The following is an 18,429-nucleotide window of genomic DNA, read 5'->3' as shown; positions in this document are numbered from 1 at the left end:
CCCCCTCCATGGTCATGTGCTCCTGTCCTCACCTACCCCTGTGATGGTAACTCCTCCCCCTCCATGGTCATGTGGTCCTGTCCTCCTCTACCCCTGTGATGGTAACCCCTTCCCCTCCATGGTCATGTGCTCCTGTCCTCACCTACCCCTGTGATGATAACTCCTCCCCCTCCATGGTCATGTGGTCCTGTCCTCCTCACCTACCCCTGTGATGGTAACCCCTTCCCCTCCATGGTCATGTGCTCCTGTCCTCATCTACTCCTGTGATGGTAACCCCTCCCCTCCATGGTCATGTGGTCCTGTCCTCACCTACCCCTGTGATGGTAACCCCTCCCCCTCCATGGTCATGTGCTCCTGTCCTCACCTACCCCTGTGATGGTAACCCCTCCCCCTCCATGGTCATGTGGTCCTCCTCATCTACCCCTGTGATGGTAACCCCTCCCCCTCCATGGTCATGTGGTCCTCCTCACCTACCCCTGTGATGGTAACCTCTCCCTCTCCATGGTCATGTGCTCCTGTCCTCATCTACCCCTGTGATGGTAACCCCTCCCTCTCCATGGTCATGTGGTCCTCCTCACCTACCACTGTGATGGTAACCCCTCCCTCTCCATGGTCATGTGGTCCTCCTCACCTACCCCTGTGATGGTAACTCCTCCCTCTCCATGGTCATGTGCTCCTGCCCTCATCTACCCCTGTGATGGTAACCCCTCCCTCTCCATGGTCATGTGGTCCTCCTCACCTACCCCTGTGATGGTAACTCCTCCCTCTCCATGGTCATGTGCTCCTGTCCTCATCTACCCCTGTGATGGTAACCCCTCCCCTCCATGGTTATGTGGTCCTGTCCTCATCTACCCCTGTGATGGTAACCCCTCCCCTCCATGGTCATGTGGTCCTCCTCATCTACCCCTGTGATGGTAACCCCTCCCCCTCCATGGTCATGTGCTCCTGTCCTCATCTACCCCTGTGATGGTAACCCCTCCCTCTCCATGGTCATGTGCTCCTGTCCTCATCGACCCCTGTGATGGTAACCCCTCCCCTCCATGGTCATGTGCTCCTGTCCTCATCTACCCCTGTGATGATAACCCCTCCCCTCCATGGTCATGTGCTCCTGTCCTCATCTACCCCTGTGATGGTAACCCCTCCCCTCCATGGTCATGTGGTCCTGTCCTCATCTACCCCTGTGATGGTAACCCCTCCCCCTCCATGGTCATGTGCTCCTGTCCTCACCTACCCCTGTGATGGTAACCCCTCCCCCTCCTTGGTCATGTGGTCCTGTCCTCATCTACCCCTTTTATGGTAACCCCTCCATGGTCATGTGGTCCTCCTCATCTACCCCTGTGATGGTAACTCCTCCCTCTCCTAGGTCATGTGGTCCTGTCCTCATCTACCCCTGTGATGGTAACCCCTCCCCTCCATGGTCATGTGGTCCTGTCCTCATCTACCCCTGTGATGGTAGCCCCTCCCCCTCCATGGTCATGTGGTCCTGTCCTCATCTACCCCTGTGATGGTAACCCTTCCCCCTCCATGGTCATGTGCTCCTGTCCTCACCTACCCCTGTGATGGTAACCCCTCCCCTCCATGGTCATGTGGTCCTCCTCACCTACCCCTGTGATGGTAACTCCTTCCCTCCATGGTCATGTGGTCCTGTCCTCATCTACCCCTGTGATGGTAACCCCTCCCTCTCCATGGTCATGTGGTCCTCCTCACCTACCCCTGTGATGGTAACCTTCCCTCTCCATGGTCATGTGGTCCTCCTCACCTACCCCTGTGATGGTAACTCCTTCCCTCCATGGTCATGTGGTCCTGTCCTCATCTACCCCTGTGATGGTAACCCCTCCCTCTCCATGGTCATGTGGTCCTCCTCACCTACCCCTGTGATGGTAACCCCTCCCCTCCATGGTCATGTGCTCCTCCTGTCCTCACCTACCCCTGTGATGGTAACCCCTCCCTCTCCATGGTCATGTGGTCCTCCTCATCTACCCCTGTGATGATAACCCCTCCCCCTCCTTGGTCATGTGGTCCTCCTCACCTACCCCTGTGATGGTAACCCCTCCCTCTCCATGGTCATGTGGTCCTGTCCTCATCTACCCCTGTGATGGTAACCCCTCCCTCTCCATGATCATGTGCTCCTGTCCTCATCTACCCCTGTGATGGTAACCCCTCCCTCTCCATGGTCATGTGGTCCTCCTCATCTACCCCTGTGATGATAACCCCTCCCTCTCCATGGTCATGTGGTCCTCCTCATCTACCCCTGTGATGGTAACTCCTCCCCTCCATGGTCATGTGCTCCTGTCCTCACCTACCCCTGTGATGGTAACCCCTCCCTCTCCATGGTCATGTGCTCCTGTCCTAATCTACCCCTGTGATGGTAACCCCTCCCCCTCCATGGTCATGTGGTCCTCCTCATCTACCCCTGTGATGGTAACCCCTCCCCCTCCATGGTCATGTGCTCCCGTCCTCATCTACCCCTGTGATGGTAACCCCTCCCCCTCCATGGTCATGTGGTCCTGTCCTCACCTACCCCTGTGATGGTAACCCCTCCCCCTCCATGGTCATGTGCTCCTGTCCTCACCTACCCCTGTGATGGTAACCCCTCCCCCTCCATGGTCATGTGCTCCTGTCCTCATCTACCCCTGTGATGGTAACCCCTCCCCCTCCATGGTCATGTGCTCCTGTCCTCATCTACCCCTGTGATGGTAACTCCTCCCTCTCCATGGTCATGTGGTCCTCCTCATCTACCCCTATGATGGTAACCCCTCCCCCTCCATGGTCATGTGGTCCTCCTCATCTACCCCTGTGATGGTAACCCCTCCCCCTCCATGGTCATGTGCTCCTGTCTTCATCTACCCCTGTGATGGTAACCCCTCCCCTCCATGGTCATGTGGTCATCCTCATCTACCCCTGTGATGGTAACTCCTCCCCCTCCATGGTCATGTGCTCCTGTCCTCACCTACCCCTGTGATGGTAACCCCTCCCCCTCCATGTTCATGTGCTCCTGTCCTCACCTACCCCTGTGATAGTAACCCCTCCCCCTCCATGGTCATGTGCTCCTGTCCTCATCTACCCCTGTGATGGTAACCCCTCCCCCTCCATGGTCATGTGGTCCTCCTCATCTACCCCTGTGATTGTAACCCCTCCCTCTCCATGGTCATGTGGTCCTGTCCTCATCTACCCCTGTGATGGTAACCCCTCCCCCTCCATGGTCATGTGGTCCTCCTCACCTACCCCTGTGATAGTAACCCCTCCCCCTCCATGGTCATGTGCTCCTGTCCTCATCTACCCCTGTGATGGTAACCCCTCCCCCTCCATGGTCATGTGGTCCTCCTCATCTACCCCTGTGATTGTAACCCCTCCCTCTCCATGGTCATGTGCTCCTGCCCTCATCTACCCCTGTGATGATAACCCCTCCCCCTCCATGGTCATGTCGTCCTGTCCTCATCTACCCCTGTGATGGTAACCCCTCCCTCTCCATGGTCATGTGGTCCTGTCCTCATCTACCCCTGTGATGGTAACCCCTCCCCCTCCATGGTCATGTGGTCCTCCTGTCCTCATCTACCCCTGTGATGGTAACCCCTCCCCATCCATGGTCATGTGCTCCTGTCCTCACCTACCCCTGTGATGGTAACCCCTCCCTCTCCATGGTCATGTGCTCCTGTCCTCATCTACCCCTGTGATGGTAACCCCTCCCTCTCCATGGTCATGTGGTCCTCCTCATCTATCCCTGTGATGGTAACTCCTCCCTCTCCATGGTCATGTGCTCCTGTCCTCATCTACCCCTGTGATGGTAACCCCTCCCCTCCATGGTCATGTGGTCCTCCTGTCCTCATCTACCCCTGTGATGGTAACCCCTCCCCCTCCATGGTCATGTGCTCCTGTCTTCATCTACCCCTGTGATGGTAACCCCTCCCCCTCCATGGTCATGTGGTCCTGTCCTCATCTACCCCTGTGATGGTAACCCCTCCCTCTCCATGGTCATGTGCTCCTGTCCTCCTCACCTACTCCTGTGATGGTAACCCCTCCCTCTCCATGGTCATGTGGTCCTCCTCACCTACTCCTGTGATGGTATCCTCTCCCTCTCCATGGTCATGTGGTCCTCCTCACCTACCCCTGTGATGGTAACCCCTCCCCTCCATGGTCATGTGATCCTGTCCTCATCTACCCCTGTGATGGTAACCCCTCCCTCTCCATGGTCATGTGGTCCTGTCCTCATCTAACCCTGTGATGGTAACCCCTCCCCCTCCATGGTCATGTGCTCCTGTCTTCATCTACCCCTGTGATGGTAGCCCCTCCCCCTCCATGGTCATGTGCTCCTGTCCTCATCTACCCCTGTGATGGTAGCCCCTCCCCCTCCATGGTCATGTGGTCCTCCTCATCTACCCCTGTGATGGTAACCCCTCCCCTCCATGGTCATGTGCTCCTGTCCTCACCTACCCCTGTGATGGTAACCCCTCCCCCTCCATGGTCATGTGGTCCTGTCCTTATCTACCCCTGTGATGGTAACCCCTCCCCCTCCATGGTCATGTGGTCCTCCTCATCTACCCCTGTGATGGTAACCCCTCCCCCTCCATGGTCATGTGCTCCTGTCCTCATCTACTCCTGTGATGGTAACCCCTCCCTCTCCATGGTCATGTGGTCCTCCTCACCTACCCCTGTGATGGTAACCCCTCCCCCTCCATGGTCATGTGCTCCTGTCCTCCTCACCTACCACTGTGATGGTAACCCCTCCCCCTCCATGTTCATGTGCTCCTGTCCTCACCTACCCCTGTGATGGTAACCCCTCCCTTTCCATGGTCATGTGCTCCTGTCCTCATCTACCCCTGTGATGGTAACCCCTCCCCCTCCATGGTCATGTGGTCCTCCTGTCCTCACCTACCCCTGTGATGGTAACCTTCCCTCTCCATGGTCATGTGCTCCTGTCCTCACCTACCCCTGTGATGGTAACTCCTCCCTCTCCATGGTCATGTGCTCCTGTCCTCATCTACCCCTGTGATGGTAACCCCTCCCCCTCCATGGTCATGTGGTCCTGTCCTCACCTACCCCTGTGATGGTAACCCCTCCCCTCCATGGTCATGTGGTCCTGTCCTCATCTACCCCTGTGATGGTAACCCCTCCCCTCCATGGTCATGTGGTCCTGTCCTCACCTACCCCTGTGATGGTAACCCCTCCCCCTCCATGGTCATGTGGTCCTCCTCACCTACCCCTGTGATGATAACCCCTCCCCCTCCATGGTCATGTGGTCCTCCTGTCCTCATCTACCCCTGTGATGGTAACTCCTCCCCCTCCATGGTCATGTGCTCCTGTCCTCATCTACCCCTGTGATGGTAACCCCTCCCCTCCATGGTCATGTGGTCCTCCTCATCTACCCCTGTGATGGTAACTCCTCCCTCTCCTAGGTCATGTGGTCCTGTCCTCATCTACCCCTGTGATGGTAACCCCTCCCCTCCATGGTCATGTGGTCCTGTCCTCATCTACCCCTGTGATGGTAGCCCCTCCCCCTCCATGGTCATGTGGTCCTGTCCTCATCTACCCCTGTGATGGTAACCCTTCCCCCTCCATGGTCATGTGGTCCTGTCCTCACCTACCCCTGTGATGGTAGCCCCTCCCCCTCCATGGTCATGTGCTCCTGTCCTCACCTACCCCTGTGATGGTAACCCTTCCCCCTCCATGGTCATGTGCTCCTGTCCTCACCTACCCCTGTGATGGTAGCCCCTCCCCCTCCATGGTCATGTGGTCCTGTCCTCATCTACCCCTGTGATGGTAACCCTTCCCCCTCCATGGTCATGTGCTCCTGTCCTCATCTACCCCTGTGATGGTAACCCCTCCCTCTCCATGGTCATGTGCTCCTGTCCTCACCTACCCCTGTGATGGTAACCCCTCCCCTCCATGGTCATGTGGTCCTCCTCATCTACCCCTGTGATGGTAACCCCTCCCCTCCATGGTCATGTGGTCCTGTCCTCATCTACCCCTGTGATGGTAGCCCCTCCCCCTCCATGGTCATGTGGTCCTGTCCTCATCTACCCCTGTGATGGTAACCCTTCCCCCTCCATGGTCATGTGGTCCTGTCCTCACCTACCCCTGTGATGGTAGCCCCTCCCCCTCCATGGTCATGTGCTCCTGTCCTCACCTACCCCTGTGATGGTAACCCTTCCCCCTCCATGGTCATGTGCTCCTGTCCTCACCTACCCCTGTGATGTAGCCCCTCCCCCTCCATGGTCATGTGGTCCTGTCCTCATCTACCCCTGTGATGGTAACCCTTCCCCCTCCATGGTCATGTGCTCCTGTCCTCATCTACCCCTGTGATGGTAACCCCTCCCTCTCCATGGTCATGTGCTCCTGTCCTCACCTACCCCTGTGATGGTAACCCCTCCCCTCCATGGTCATGTGGTCCTCCTCATCTACCCCTGTGATGGTAACCCCTCCCCTCCATGGTCATGTGCTCCTGTCCTCACCTACCCCTGTGATGGTAACTCCTCCCCTCCATGGTCATGTGCTCCTGTCCTCATCTACCCCTGTGATGGTAACCTTCCCTCTCCATGGTCATGTGGTCCTCCTCATCTACCCCTGTGATGGTAACCCCTCCCTCTCCATGGTCATGTGGTCCTCCTCACCTACCCCTGTGATGATAACCCCTCCCCCTCCATGGTCATGTGGTCCTCCTTACCTACCCCTGTGATGGTATCCCCTCCCTCTCCATGGTCATGTGGTCCTCCTCACCTACCCCTGTGATGGTAACCCCTCCCTCTCCATGGTCATGTGCTCCTGTCCTCATCTACCCCTGTGATGGTAACTCCTCCCCTCCATGGTCATGTGCTCCTGTCCTCATCTACCCCTGTGATGGTAACCCCTCCCCCTCCATGGTCATGTGGTCCTCCTCATCTACCCCTGTGATGGTAACCCCTACCTCTCCATGGTCATGTGGTCCTCCTCACCTACCCCTGTGATGGTAACCCCTCCCCCTCCATGGTCATGTGGTCCTGTCCTCATCTACCCCTGTGATGGTAACTCCTCCCCTCCATGGTCATGTGCTCCTGTCCTCATCTACCCCTGTGATGGTAACCCCTCCCTCTCCATGGTCATGTGCTCCTGTCCTCATCTACCCCTGTGATGATAACCCCTCCCCCTCCATGGTCATGTGGTCCTCCTGTCCTCATCTACCCCTGTGATGGTAACCCCTCCCCTCCATGGTCATGTGCTCCTGTCCTCACCTACCCCTGTGATGGTAACCCCTCCCTCTCCATGGTCATGTGCTCCTGTCCTCATCTACCCCTGTGATGATTACCCCTCCCCCTCCATGGTCATGTGGTCCTCCTGTCCTCATCTACCCCTGTGATGGTAACCCCTCCCCTCCATGGTCATGTGGTCCTGTCCTCATCTACCCCTGTGATGGTAACTCCTCCCTCTCCATGGTCATGTGATCCTGTCCTCACCTACCCCTGTGATGGTAACCCCTCCCTCTCCATGGTCATGTGCTCCTGTCCTCATCTACTCCTGTGATGGTAACTCCTCCCCCTCCATGGTCATGTGGTCCTGTCCTCATCTACCCCTGTGATGGTAACTCCTCCCTCTCCATGGTCATGTGGTCCTGTCCTCATCTACCCCTGTGATGGTAACCCCTCCCCTCCATGGTCATGTGGTCCTCCTCACCTACCCCTGTGATGGTAACCCCTCCCCTCCATGGTCATGTGGTCCTGTCCTCACCTACCCCTGTGATGGTAACCCCTCCCCTCCATGGTCATGTGGTCCTCCTCATCTACCCCTGTGATGGTAACCCCTCCCCTCCATGGTCATGTGGTCCTGTCCTCACCTACCCCTGTGATGGTAACCCCTCCCCTCCATGGTCATGTGCTCCTGTCCTCACCTACCCCTGTGATGGTAACCCCTCCCCTCCATGGTCATGTGGTGCTCCTTTCCTGTAGTTGTGATAATGGAGGGTGGGCATCCTCGGTTGTGGCCTCGCTGTCTACACTTTGGGGGGGGGTTGACATGTTCTTCCTGTGACCGGTCTCCTCAGGACGTGGTCAGCGAGGTGCAGGATAGCCCCCGTACCCCACACATGGCCCTGCTCAGTATGTGTCTCTTACCTTCTCCTCTGCAGCATCCGTACCCGACCGAGGACGAGAAGAAGCAGATCGCAGCCCAGACCAACCTGACCCTGCTGCAGGTGAACAACTGGTGAGTGACCCCGGACCCCCAGAGCCCCCTCTGTGTTATGTACGGGGCAGAGATTAGAGGTAGGAACACTGGGGGGGGGGGGGGCACTGTCCCCCAGAATAGGTGGTAAGTAGCCGATCAGTGTGCTAGGACCCCCACCTATCATGAGGATGGGGTCAGGTGCCCCCAAATGGATGGCTCCGCAGTGCACATTTTTGGTTGCCGTTCCATCAACTGGTTAGGTGGCGTAGGTGAGTTCTGCATTTAGTTATGTCCTATACAAAGCGAAGATCAGAGGCTGAGGTTGTACTTACCTCTCCCTTAGGCTGAGCATGCACCTACCTCTCCCTTAGGCTGAGCATGCACCTACCTCTCCCTTAGGCAGCATGCACCTACCTCTCCTTAGGGCTGCAGCAATGCACCTACCTCTCCCTTAGGCTGACGCATGCACCTACCTCTCCTTAGGCTGAGCATGCACCTACCGCTCCTTAGGCTGAGCATGCACCTACCTCTCCCTTAGGCTGAGCATGCACCTACCTCTCCTAGGGCTGAGCATGCACCTACCGCTCCCTTAGGCTGAGCATGCACCTACCGCTCCCTTAGGCTGAGCATGCACCTACCGCTCCCTTAGGCTGAGCATGCACCTACCGCTCCCTTAGGCTGAGCATGCACCTACCGCTCCCTGAGGCTGAGCATGCACCTACCGCTCCCTGAGGCTGAGCATGCACCTACCGCTCCCTGAGGCTGAGCATGCACCTACCGCTCCCTGAGGCTGAGCATGCACCTACCGCTCCCTGAGGCTGAGCATGCACCTACCGCTCCCTGAGGCTGAGCATGCACCTACCGCTCCCTGAGGCTGAGCATGCACCTACCGCTCCCTGAGGCTGAGCATGCACCTACCGACTCCCCTGAGGCTGAGCATGCACCTACCGCTCCCTTAGGCTGAGCATGCACCTACCGCTCCCTGAGGCTGAGCATGCACCTACCACTCCCATAGGCTGAGCATGCACCTACCGCTCCCTTAGGCTGAGCATGCACCTACCGCTCCCTTAGGCTGAGCATGCACCTACCGCTCCCTTAGGCTGAGCATGCACCTACCGCTCCCTTAGGCTGAGCATGCACCTACCGCTCCCTTAGGCTGAGCATGCACCTACTGCTCCCTTAGGCTGAGCATGCACCTACCGCTCCCTTAGGCTGAGCATGCACCTACCGCTCTCTTAGGCTGAGCAAGCACCTAACGCTCCCTTAGGCTGAGCATGCACCTACTGCTCCCTTAGACTGAGCATGCACCTACCGCTCCCTTAGGCTGAGCATGCACCTACCGCTCCTTTAGGCTGAGCATGCACCTACCGCTCCCTTAGGCTGAGCATGCACCTACTGCTCCCTTAGACTGAGCATGCACCTACTGCTCCCTTAGGCTGAGCATGCACCTACCTCTCCCTTAGGCTGAGCACGCATCTACCGCTCCCTTAGGCTGAGCACGCACCTACTGCTCCCTTAGGCTGAGCATGCACCTACCGCTCCCTTAGGCTGAGCATGCACCTACCTCTCCCTTAGGCTGAGCATGCACCTACTGCTCCCTTAGGCTGAGCATGCACCTACCGCTCCCTTAGGCTGAGCATGCACCTACCGCTCCCTTAGGCTGAGCATGCACCTACCACTCCCTTAGGCTGATCATGCACCTACCGCTCTCTTAGGCTGAGCATGCACCTACCGCTCCCTTAGGCTGAGCATGCACCTTCTGCTCCCTTAGGCTGAGCATGCACCTACTGCTCCCTTAGACTGAGCATGCACCTACCGCTCCCTTAGGCTGAGCATGCACCTACTGCTCCCTTAGGCTGAGCATGCACCTACTGCTCCCTTAGGCTGAGCATGCACCTACCGCTCCCTTAGGCTGAGCATGCACCTACCTCTCCCTTAGGCTGAGCATGCACCTACCGCTCCCTTAGGCAGAGCATGCACCTACCTCTCCCTTAGGCTTAGCATGCACCTACCGCTCCCTTAGGCTGAGCATGCACCTACCGCTCCCTTAGGCTGAGCATGCACCTACCGCTCCCTTAGGCTGAGCATGCACCTACCGCTCCCTGAGGCTGAGCATGCACCCACCGCTCCCTGAGGCTGAGCATGCACCTACCGCTCCCTGAGGCTGAGCATGCACCTACCGCTCCCTGAGGCTGAGCATGCACCTACCGCTCCCTGAGGCTGAGCATGCACCTACCGCTCCCTGAGGCTGAGCATGCACCTACCGCTCCCTGAGGCTGAGCATGCACCTACCGCTCCCATAGGCTGAGCATGCACCTACCGCTCCCTTAGGCTGAGCATCATGCACACTGCCGCCCCCTTAGGCTGAGCATCATGCACACTGCCGCTCCCTTAGGCTGAGCATCATGCACACTGCCGCTCCCTTAGGCTGAGCATCATGCACACTGCCGCTCCCTTAGGCTGAGCATCATGCACACTGCCGCTCCCTTAGGCTGAGCATCATGCACACTGCCGCTCCCTTAGGCTGAGCATCATGCACACTGCCGCTCCCTTAGGCTGAGCATCATGCACACTGCCGCTCCCTTAGGCTGAGCATCATGCACACTGCCGCTCCCTTAGGCTGAGCATCATGCACACTGCCGCTCCCTTAGGCTGAGCATCATGCACACTGCCGCTCCCTTAGGCTGAGCATCATGCACACTGCCGCTCCCTTAGGCTGAGCATCATGCACACTGCCGCTCCCTTAGGCTGAGCATCATGCACACTGCCGCCCCCTTAGGCTGAGCATCATGCACACTGCCGCTCCCTTAGGCTGAGCATCATGCACACTGCCGCTCCCTTAGGCTGAGCATCATGCACACTGCCGCTCCCTTAGGCTGAGCATCATGCACACTGCCGCTCCCTTAGGCTGAGCATCATGCACACTGCCGCTCCCTTAGGCTGAGCATCATGCACACTGCCGCCCCCTTAGGCTGAGCATCATGCACACTGCCGCCCCCTTAGGCTGAGCATCATGCACACTGCCGCTCCCTTAGGCTGAGCATCATGCACACTGCCGCTCCCTTAGGCTGAGCATCATGCACACTGCCGCCCCCTTAGGCTGAGCATCATGCACACTGCCGCTCCCTTAGGCTGAGCATCATGCACACTGCCGCCCCCTTAGGCTGAGCATCATGCACACTGCCGCTCCCTTAGGCTGAGCATCATGCACACTGCCACCCCCTTAGGCTGAGCATCATGCACACTGCCGCTCCCTTAGGCTGAGCATCATGCACACTGCCGCTCCCTTAGGCTGAGCATCATGCACACTGCCGCTCCCTTAGGCTGAGCATCATGCACACTGCCGCTCCCTTAGGCTGAGCATCATGCACACTGCCGCTCCCTTAGGCTGAGCATGCGTCTACCGCTCCCTTAGGCTGAGCATCATGCACACTGCCGCCCCCTTAGGCTGAGCATCATGCACACTGCCGCTCCTTTCGCTCAGGGGACAATGATGGGTGGGGGTCCCTATGGTTGGCACCTTCAGGGGTCAGCCCAAGCCCCTCTGTGCTCTCTTTATTCACACATCTTCCATGTTTTTGTAGGTTTATCAATGCCAGACGCAGAATCCTTCAACCAATGCTGGATTCAAGCACAACCGATACCCCGAAATCCAAGAAAAAGAGCGGGCAGAGCCGCCCAGTGCAAAGGTTCTGGCCCGACTCCATTGCGGGGGGAACACCGCAGCAAGGAGAAGACATGGCCCTATCTGATGGTGAGACCACCTAATACATGACTGCTGTCTGCATTTCATATGTGTCCCTCACCCTTCATACATGTCCTCTCCTCCACCCTTCATACATGTCATCCTTACCCTTCATACATGTCCTCTCCTCCACCCTTCATACATGTCCTCTCCTCCACCCTTCATACATGTCCTCTCCTCCACCCTTCATACATGTCCTCTCCTCCACCCTTCATACATGTCCTCTCCTCCACCCTTCATACATGTCATCCTTACCCTTCATACATGTCCTCTCCTCCACCCTTCATACATGTCCTCTCCTCCACCCTTCATACATGTCCTCTCCTCCACCCTTCATACATGTCCTCTCCTCCACCCTTCATACATGTCATCCTTACCCTTCATACATGTCCTCTCCTCCACCCTTCATACATGTCATCCTTACCCTTCATACATGTCCTCTCCTCCACCCTTCATACATGTCCTCTCCTCCACCCTTCATACATGTAATCCTTACCCTTCATACATGTCCTCCCTCCACCCTTCATACATGTCATCCTTACCCTTCATACATGTCCTCTCCTCCATACATGTCCTCTCCTCCACCCTTCATACATATGTCCTCTCCTCCATACATGTCCTCTCCTCCACCCTTCATACATGTCATCCTTACCCTTCATACATGTCCTCTCCTCCATACATGTCCTCTCCTCCACCCTTCATACATGTCCTCTCCTCCACCCTTCATACATGTCCTCTCCTCCACCCTTCATACATGTAATCCTTACCCTTCATACATGTCCTCCCTCCACCCTTCATACATGTCCTCTCCACCCTTCATACATGTCCTCTCCTCCACCCTTCATACATGTCCTCTCCTCCACCCTTCATACATATGTCCTCTCCTCCACCCTTCATACATATGTCCTCTCCTCCATACATGTCCTCTCCTCCACCCTTCATACATGTCATCCTTACCCTTCATACATGTCCTCTCCTCCATACATGTCCTCTCCTCCATCCTTCATACATGTCCTCTCCTCCATACATGTCCTCTCCTCCACCCTTCATACATATGTCCTCTCCTCCACCCTTCATAAATGTCCTCTCCTTCATACATGTCCTCTCATCCATCCTTCATACATGTCCTCTCCTCCACCCTTCATACATGTCCTCTCCTCCACCCTTCATACATGTCCTCTCCTCCACCCTTCATACATGTCCTCTTCTCCACCCTTCATACATGTCCTCTCCTCCACCCTTCATACATGTCATCCTTACCCTTCATACATATGTCCTCTCCTCCACCCTTCATACATATGTCCTCTCCTCCACCCTTCATACATGTCATCCTTACCCTTCATACATGTCATCCTTACCCTTCATACATGTCCTCTCCTGCACCCTTCATACATGTCATCCTTACCCTTCATACATGTCCTCTCCTCCACCCTTCATACATGTCATCCTTACCCTTCATACATGTCATCCTTACCCTTCATACATGTCCTCTCCTCCACCCTTCATACATGTCCTCTCCTCCACCCTTCATACATATGTCCTCTCCTCCATACATGTCCTCTCCTTCACCCTTCATACATGTCCTCTCCTCCACCCTTCATACATGTCATCCTTACCCTTCATACATGTCCTCTCCTCCATCCTTCATACATGTCATCCTTACCCTTCATACATGTCCTCTCCTCCACCCTTCATACATGTCCTCTCCTCCACCCTTCATACATGTCATCCTTACCCTTCATACATATGTCCTCTCCTCCACCCTTCATACATATGTCCTCTCCTGCACCCTGTATACAGACTCTCTGTCTCAGAGAGTTTGCAGTGCTTTCTGGGTGTACATGAAGGATCATACACTATGTGGTAATGGATATGAAGGATCATACACTATGTGTGATGGTCATGTGATGGATATGAGGGATCATACGCTATGTGTGATGGATATGAAGCATCATACACTATGCGGTAATGGATATGAGGGATCATACACTATGTGAAGGTCACGTGATGGATATGAGGAATCATACGCTATGTGTGATGGATATGAGGGATCATACACTATGTGTGATGGATATGAGGGATCATACACTATGCGAAGGTCACGTGATGGATATGAGGAATCATACGCTATGTGTGATGGATATGAGGGATCATACACTATGTGTGATGGATATGAGGGATCATACACTATGTGTGATGGATATGAGGGATCATACACTATATGGTAATGAATATGAGGGATCATACACTATGTGTGATGGATATGAGGGATCATACACTATGTGTGATGGATATGAGGGATCATACACCATGTGTGATGGATATGAAGGATCATACACTCTGTGTGATGGATATGAAGGATCATACACTATGTGTGATGGATATGAGGGATCATACACTATGTGTGATGGATATGAAGGATCATACACTCTGTGTGATGGATATGAGGGATCATACGCTATGTGTGATGAATATGAGGGATCATACGCTATGTGTGATGGATATGAAGGATCATACACTGTGTGATGGATATGAGGGATCATACGCTATGTGTGATGGATATGAGGAATCATACACTATGTGTGATGGATATGAGGAATTATACACTGTGTGATGGATATGAGGGATCATACGCTATGTGTGATGGATATGAGGGATCATACGCTATGTGTGATGGATATGAAGGATCATACACTATGGGTGATGGATATGAAGGATCATACGCTATGTGTGATGGATATGAAGGATCATACACTATGTGTGATGGATATGAGGGATCATACGCTATGTGTGATGGATATGAGGGATCATACGCTATGTGTGATGGATATGAAGGATCATACACTGTGTGATGGATATGAGGGATCGTACACTATGTGTGATGGATATGAGGGATCATACACTGTGTGTGATGGATATGAGAGATCATACGCTATGTGTGATGGATATGAGGGATCATACGCTATGTGTGATGGATATGAGGGATCATACACTATGTGTGATGGATATGAGGGATCATACACTATGTGTGATGGATATGAAGGATCATACCCTATGTGTGATGGATATGAGGGATCATACGCTATGTGTGATGGATATGAGGAATCATACGCTATGTGTGATGGATATGAGGGATCATACGCTATGTGTGATGGATATGAGGGATCATACGCTATGTGTGATGGATATGAGGGATCATACACTATGTGTGATGGATATGAAGGATCATACACTGTGTGATGGATATGAGGGATCATACACTATGTGTGATGGATATGAGGGATCATACACTATGTGTGATGGATATGAGGGATCATACACTATGTGTGATGGATATGAGGGATCATACACTATGTGTGATGGATATGAAGGATCATACACTATGTGTGATGGATATGAGGGATCATACGCTATGTGTGAAGGATATGAGGGATCATACGCTATGTGTGATGGATATGAGGAATCATACGCTATGTGTGATGGATATGAGGAATCATACGCTATGTGTGATGAATATGAGGGATCATACACTATGTGTGATGGATATGAAGGATCATACACTATGTGTGATGGATATGAAGGATTATACACTATGTGTGATGGATATGAGGGATCATACACTATGTGTGATGGATATGAAGGATCATACACTATGTGTGATGGATATGAAGGATTATACACTATGTGTGATGGATATGAGGAATCATACACTATGTGTGATGGATATGAGGGATCATACACTATGTGTGATGGATATGAAGGATTATACACTATGTGTGATGGATATGAAGGATTATACACTATGTGTGATGGATATGAAGGATCATACACTATGTGTGATGGATATGAAGGATCATACACTATATGTGATGGATATGAAGGATCATACACTATGTGTGATGGATATGAGGGATCATACACTATGTGTGATGGATATGAGGGATCATACACTATGTGTGATGGATATGAGGGATCATACACTATGTGTGATGGATATGAGGGATCATACGCTATGTGTGATGGATATGAGGGATCATACACTATGTGTGAAGGATATGAGGGATCATACACTGTGTGATGGATATGAAGGATCGTACACTATGTGTGATGGATATGAGGGATCATACGCTATGTGTGATGGATATGAGGAATCATACGCTATGTGTGATGGATATGAGGGATCATACGCTATGTGTGATGGATATGAAGGATCATACGCTATGTGTGATGGATATGAGGGATCATACACTATGTGTGATGGATATGAAGGATCATACACTCTGTGTGATGGATATGAAGGATCATACGCTATGTGTGATGGATATGAAGGATCATACGCTATGTGTGATGGATATGAGGGATCATACGCTATGTGTGATGGATATGAGGGATCATACACTATGTGTGATGGATATGAAGGATCATACACTATGTGTGATAGATATGAAGGATCATACACTATATGGTAATGAATATGAGGGATCATACACCATGTGTGATGGATATGAGGAATCATACACTATGTGTGATGGATATGAGGGATCATACACTATGTGTGATGGATATGAGGGATCATACACTATGTGTGATGGATATGAGGGATCATACACTATGTGTGATGGATATGAAGGATTATACACTATGTGTGATGGATATGAGGGATCATACACTGTGTGATGGATATGAGGGATCATGCACTATGTGTGATGGATATGAGGGATCATACACTATGTGTGATGGATATGAAGGATCATACACTATGTGTGATGGATATGAGGGATCATACGCTATGTGTGATGGATATGAAGGATCATACGCTATGTGTGATGGATATGAAGGATCATACCCTATGTGTGATGGATATGAGGGATCATACGCTATGTGTGATGGATATGAAGGATCATACGCTATGTGTGATGGATATGAAGGATCATACACTATGTGTGATGGATATGAGAGATCATACGCTATGTGTGATGGATATGAGGGATCATACACTATGTGTGATGGATATGAGGGATCATACACTATGTGTGATGGATATGAAGGATCATACGCTATGTGTGATGGATATGAGGGATCATACACTATGTGTGATGGATATGAAGGATTATACACTATGTGTGATGGATATGAAGGATTATACACTATGTGTGATGGATATGAAGGATCATACACTATGTGTGATGGATATGAAGGATCATACACTATATGTGATGGATATGAAGGATCATACACTATGTGTGATGGATATGAGGGATCATACACTATGTGTGATGGATATGAGGGATCATACACTATGTGTGATGGATATGAGGGATCATACACTATGTGTGATGGATATGAGGGATCATACGCTATGTGTGATGGATATGAGGGATCATACACTATGTGTGAAGGATATGAGGGATCATACACTGTGTGATGGATATGAAGGATCGTACACTATGTGTGATGGATATGAGGGATCATACGCTATGTGTGATGGATATGAGGAATCATACGCTATGTGTGATGGATATGAGGGATCATACGCTATGTGTGATGGATATGAAGGATCATACGCTATGTGTGATGGATATGAGGGATCATACACTATGTGTGATGGATATGAAGGATCATACACTCTGTGTGATGGATATGAAGGATCATACGCTATGTGTGATGGATATGAAGGATCATACGCTATGTGTGATGGATATGAGGGATCATACGCTATGTGTGATGGATATGAGGGATCATACACTATGTGTGATGGATATGAAGGATCATACACTATGTGTGATAGATATGAAGGATCATACACTATATGGTAATGAATATGAGGGATCATACACCATGTGTGATGGATATGAGGAATCATACACTATGTGTGATGGATATGAGGGATCATACACTATGTGTGATGGATATGAGGGATCATACACTATGTGTGATGGATATGAGGGATCATACACTATGTGTGATGGATATGAAGGATTATACACTATGTGTGATGGATATGAGGGATCATACACTATGTGTGATGGATATGAGGGATCATACACTGTGTGATGGATATGAGGGATCATGCACTATGTGTGATGGATATGAGGGATCATACACTATGTGTGATGGATATGAAGGATCATACACTATGTGTGATGGATATGAGGGATCATACGCTATGTGTGATGGATATGAAGGATCATACGCTATGTGTGATGGATATGAAGGATCATACCCTATGTGTGATGGATATGAGGGATCATACGCTATGTGTGATGGATATGAAGGATCATACGCTATGTGTGATGGATATGAAGGATCATACACTATGTGTGATGGATATGAGAGATCATACGCTATGTGTGATGGATATGAGGGATCATACACTATGTGTGATGGATATGAGGGATCATACACTATGTGTGATGGATATGAAGGATCATACGCTATGTGTGATGGATATGAGGGATCATACACTATGTGTGATGGATATGAAGGATCATACACTATGTGTGATGGATATGAGGGATCATACACTATGTGTGATGGATATGAAGGATCAT

At 52.3% G+C, this 18,429-nt stretch overlaps 1 protein-coding gene across 1 annotated transcript in view; it reads left to right on the top strand.

Annotated features, from left to right (window-relative positions):
* LOC130325824 (homeobox protein PKNOX1-like) overlaps positions 1-11,887 on the top strand; it is a gene marked incomplete at its 3' end in the record, with an annotated part of 72,734 nt that extends 60,847 nt beyond the window's left edge. Inside the window, exons 9-10 of the mRNA XM_056553332.1 lie at positions 8,096-8,172; positions 11,718-11,887. Of these exons, the coding sequence (XP_056409307.1) occupies positions 8,096-8,172; positions 11,718-11,887 (247 nt within the window). The remainder of the gene's footprint in view (positions 1-8,095; positions 8,173-11,717) is intronic.
* Positions 11,888-18,429: the final 6,542 nt, after the last annotated feature.

This window comes from Hyla sarda, unplaced genomic scaffold (genome assembly GCF_029499605.1).
Source record: "Hyla sarda isolate aHylSar1 unplaced genomic scaffold, aHylSar1.hap1 scaffold_276, whole genome shotgun sequence".
Lineage (NCBI taxonomy): Eukaryota > Metazoa > Chordata > Amphibia > Anura > Hylidae > Hyla > Hyla sarda.
This window is presented reverse-complemented; position numbering and strand designations above follow the sequence as displayed.